This window comes from Citrus clementina, unplaced genomic scaffold, assembly GCF_000493195.1.
Source record: "Citrus clementina cultivar Clemenules unplaced genomic scaffold, Citrus_clementina_v1.0 scaffold_5, whole genome shotgun sequence".
Classification (NCBI taxonomy): domain Eukaryota; kingdom Viridiplantae; phylum Streptophyta; class Magnoliopsida; order Sapindales; family Rutaceae; genus Citrus; species Citrus x clementina.
In genome coordinates, this window is record NW_006262201.1 from 5,094,885 (window position 1) to 5,099,675 (window position 4,791).

Genomic DNA, 4,791 nt, shown 5'->3' on the forward strand with positions numbered 1-4,791 from the left:
CAAACTAAACAAATATATATTATCGCACATTACTTTTATAAACAACAATCATTTAAAAAATAGAATTTTAAAACCATGCAATATTTATCATATTTATAAGGTAAAATGTAAATCATGTTAAATATGTTATTTAAAAGAACACTTCTATATGTAGTATCAAGTTTGCAAATAGCATCATTATTCTTATTCATTAAGTCTATAAAATAATTGTTAAACCGGATGTTAATATTAGCAGTGTAATTTCATCGAAAAAGTTTAAATTAGGCATGGTTTGGTATTAACGTTTAGCTGTTGGGCTATAACACAACAATGTATATAAATTGTTTAGAAAACACTTCTAATTTTGCTTTAGAAATTTAATTAATTTTACCATGTGGTTGGCTATTTGATGAAAAAAAAAAACATATTGCTTTCACTAATTCATCAAAATTTACCAACGTCAAAAATTATTTTAAGCTTCTTTTTTTTTTTAATTTTACCGCATGCACGGGTTTGCCTAACTCACAAAAAATTACATTACAGTGTATTATAATACATTTTTATAATTTTCCAAATATAAGACTGCATTAATTAATTTAATACAATGCAATCGTATCTAATTTTATGTACCAAAAGCAACTTTAGAAATAAAAAAATTTTAAAAATATCTTGTGCTCTCTCTTGTAACACGTCTCATAATATGTGATTGAAGTAATATCATTAAATCTAAAGACAAAGTAGAGAACATTCCGTAAACGGATAATTGGAATAATCCAAACCGATTATTACTGCCGTTAATTATTAATTTGGGATCCTAAAAGATTAGTTGGAGTTAATTCAGGGTGATATAAGTTTTTTTTTTCCCTTCTTTCCCAATAAAGGAGTGAATCTGATATTGATTGACCTTGAGAGTCTCTTCAAATTTGTCAACTCTTCTAATTAAAATAACAATAATAGCAATAATTATTCAGTCTAACTTCTGTACATTATCATGGCCGTTTTGAACTTGTGGTTTCATTAATTTTCTTAGTGAGGTCCACTTAGATTCATTAAATTAATGAAAATCGCTGCAGTAATAATTAATGTAATACAACTGATAATTTTCCCTCGTAATCACCTAATTCTTCAATCTTTACAGGGCCCATTTAAAAAGAAAAGAAAAAGGAAAGCAGATTTTCCTAACATCATCAATTATTGAAAGCACTTTCTAAATGCGACTCCAAAGCAATTATTATAACTGTTTGTTGCACATCAAGGTAATCTAGAAGAGTTTATATATATATTGAGAAGGGTTTTATATCTCTGAAGATTAATAGAGTGATTTTTAAGTAATTTTATTTTACTCATGAGTCGAGTTTCAATCATATAAAAAAATAGAGAATTAAAAATTATAATGATAAAATCTAAAAAAATTTAAAGTTTTCTTTTTAAAGAAAAATGCTTTGAAGAACTTTACAGCATGGAAGAGTGATTACAGTACCATGTGGAAAAGCACTGCCAATTTGCCAAAAATGACCCGTAATTTTTGTCACAATATCATTTGAAGTGAATAATCTCCATGTCAATGTCAATTATTATCATCATCTCCAAATGCATGTGATTTTGTATCATATCTCATAAATTAATTTGGTGGAGTTTTGGTGGCTTGCAAGCTTCGATATAATGCGTACATATCCAAATTAAAATCAACTTTATTATTTTTCTTTTTAAAAGTTAATAGAAAATGAGGGTTGGAAGAGCATACGAAAAATGATGAAAATTATAAATTTCATTAACCTCTCCTTTCGTGAGTTTTTAAATGCTACTGCCTAAGTAACATTTTTAAAAAAATTTAGACTTTGAATTATATCTTAATATATAAATATATATATATATATATATGAACGTTATGTTTTTTTTTTCATTTTTATGTCTGGAAAAGGTGTTAAGTTTGAAAAATACTATTATGGAATAAAGATATAAACGGGTATATCTGCTCCATAAATTATACTTTAATGCTCTGGCTATAAACACTTATTAGTAAACTAAAAAGATATACTATAATTGCAAACACTAGAATGCCTAATCAAAGAAACATTTTTATTAAATAATGAGGTGGAGATTAATTTTATGAGATATAAAATTATACACAAGAGTGGCTCTTTCTTTTGGCAACTTAGGACATTGTTACATAAGAGAGACTCCAATTATGATAAGTGCATTATTTGATTTATAAATGGGCGACTGCTAAGTTACGTTATTTATTACTTACAAGTTACAACAATCAAAAGTAGTCCCCTAATTCAAGAATATAGTGAAACACTTGAGCTTATGGGTGACTACATTTATTATAAGTTATCATGAATTCCTTAACTATAGCTAATTAGATCATTGAATTTTATTTATTTATTATTATTATTATTATTATTTTATAATTATCTTATTTTTTCCTAAATAAACCACCAACTCCCTATAAAGTCACTTGTTAACATTAAAATTAAGTAATAGTAAATCTTTTATCTTACAAAAATTCATTAATAGATGACACAATATGAGTTCAAATTTGCAGGTTTTATTTTTTTTATTTTCTTCTTAATTAGTTGTGTTATTTAGTTTTTTTTCTTATTTCTTTTTAATATATTCATGTGTTCATAGTTTTTTTTTTAAAATTATCCAGCACAATTGTTTGGTTCTTTATTCTATTTCAACAAAAAGAAAAAAAAAGAAGAAAGAAAATCTACTAGAAAATATGCATGGTAGAATCACAATTGAATAAGTTCATACTGAATCAAAAGAGGATGAAACAAATAATGAAAATAGTAACATTGAAGATTATAAAGATAAGTACTATGATAATAATCTTGTAAGAGATTGTAATAAAAATATGAATGAAAATGAAACTAGACATTGAAACTGAAAATTCTTCAGAACTTTGTTTTCTAAATAATACTTACGATCTTATCTTGTAGTAGAGAAAAGGCCAACTAGAGAGAATGACTTAAAATCATTAATCTTTTTTTTTAATATAATTATAAGAAGGCCTAACTGCCTAAGGCACCAACATAATTGAGCTGACCCTCACCCTAATTATACACCACTCCATATAATTATTTAATGAATGAATACAGAATGTTAGAATTCTATCTGAAAAAGGTAGAATTATTATTAATAAGGTATGTTCAAACTTCTGACTAAGAAGCAAACAATAACCCCTTACATTATAACAAGCCTTGAGGGAGATTATTGAAACTATAATTTCAAAAGTAAGAATAATCATACGATGGAAGCATAGAGATTTGAAGAACTAATAATCATCCTGCAAGACAATATATAGATTTTCTTTCCAAAAACATGCTCCAAAGACCTGAAATTTAGAGCTCCGCGGATATAATAAATACAGCATGAAATATATTTCAATAGTATATTATTTCTAAATTCCTATACAAAATTATGTCCATGGAACGGCCTATTTATTCCTTCCCTTGGAAGAGGAGCAGGTTGAGCAATGTAAGTAGGATACTGCTGTCCCGGCATCAGTACCGAGAAGTCGGACGCATATGATCTCGACACCTGTCACCAGAACAAGATCACATATAGAAACTGTTCAGCTTAATTTTACTTTGTTTTTAATCAATTCGTTGTACTAATACGTCATTGGGTCACCGGATCAGTTTACTCATCAGAAATGAGCACCGTATGGTGAGCAGCTGTGCATTAGCATAATCTACTAATACGTCATGAACTCATCAAAGTTGTATGGATTAACCAAACAATAGAACATAATAGTGTTGCTCATTATAACTTAAATATCACTTATCACATCATTACTAATACTATCTATATGTATAGTGATATATATTATATATTGAAATTGATGAGTTAAAGAGACACTTACTCTTTGTTTATTACCGAGTTTCTTCTTTGCTCCCGATTCTGAAGAGCCATTAGTCGTCATGACGTCTGGTGAAGTAAAAGAAGGACTAGGCCTAAAGAGATGTTCAAAAATGGCCATGATTAGAAACATTGATATCAAAATAGCCGTGGCAACGAACCCGAAAGAGATAGCATTCATGGAAGTTCCAAAGCTCTTCCATGGAGCTGCATCCTGATCAACAGCAGCCGCTTGAGATGGACTGGGATCTGAACTTGTGTAGATGTTCCATGGCTTTGATCTTTCGGAACCAAAATCGCTTGGATTCATGCCTATACACCGTCTTTTTTAGGTCGAAAATCTTGATTTTGCAGAATGGTCTAATTGTTGCTGATGATCAGAACATGCTTGGAGCTAGAGATCAAACATTGGCTGCAAATTTTGTTCCAAGCAAACTTTTAACTTTTGTAATTTGTTGATGCCCTGAAAATGAAAATGCATAAGAGCATTGTCAACATTATAATAAGAGCTGTATGATAATTAAAATGTGATTCATTCCAAGCTTTGTAATTCCTTCTGTCAATAAAATTTTACTTGTCCAAATCAAAATTCATTGGAGAAAATCCTGATTATGAAGACACAAACAGGGAAAAAATGAAAAATAAAATAAAAAAATAAAAACCACCAAATTTTAGGTTTAGATAAATGTTGATGCGTCGTTGAGCAATTAAGTGATTGGCAAAATTGTTTTTCATCAATACATGATGTTAAATAACCAGCTAAGCTTTGAAATTTCAGAAAATGCAGAGGCCATTCCTCTTAGCTTGAAAAAGTGAAGCAAAGAATAATTAAAATGTTTAAAATCTCAATGACAATGGAACAAAATGGACTATACTTACCGAATTTTAGAGAAGAAGCTAGAATCTCAAAGACCCTCTTCTTGTTTATTGCTTGCTCTTGTG

General features: G+C 28.7%; 1 protein-coding gene across 2 annotated transcripts in view; it reads right to left on the reverse strand.

Moving 5' to 3' along the window:
- Nucleotides 1–3,379: 3,379 nt before the first annotated feature.
- Nucleotides 3,380–4,791, reverse strand: part of LOC18040321 — a 2,111-nt gene continuing 699 nt past the window's right edge. The window contains exons 1-3 of one of the 2 annotated variants that reach the window (XM_006431572.2): nt 4,729–4,785; nt 3,854–4,312; nt 3,380–3,528 (exon numbers count right to left, since the gene is read on the reverse strand). In XM_006431572.2, the coding sequence (XP_006431635.1) occupies nt 3,397–3,528; nt 3,854–4,159 (438 nt within the window). In that variant the 5' untranslated portion in view covers nt 4,160–4,312; nt 4,729–4,785 and the 3' untranslated portion in view covers nt 3,380–3,396. Of the gene's footprint in view, nt 3,529–3,853; nt 4,313–4,728; nt 4,786–4,791 lie in introns of those variants that run through there. The other variant, XM_024184685.1, reaches the window with a different exon arrangement.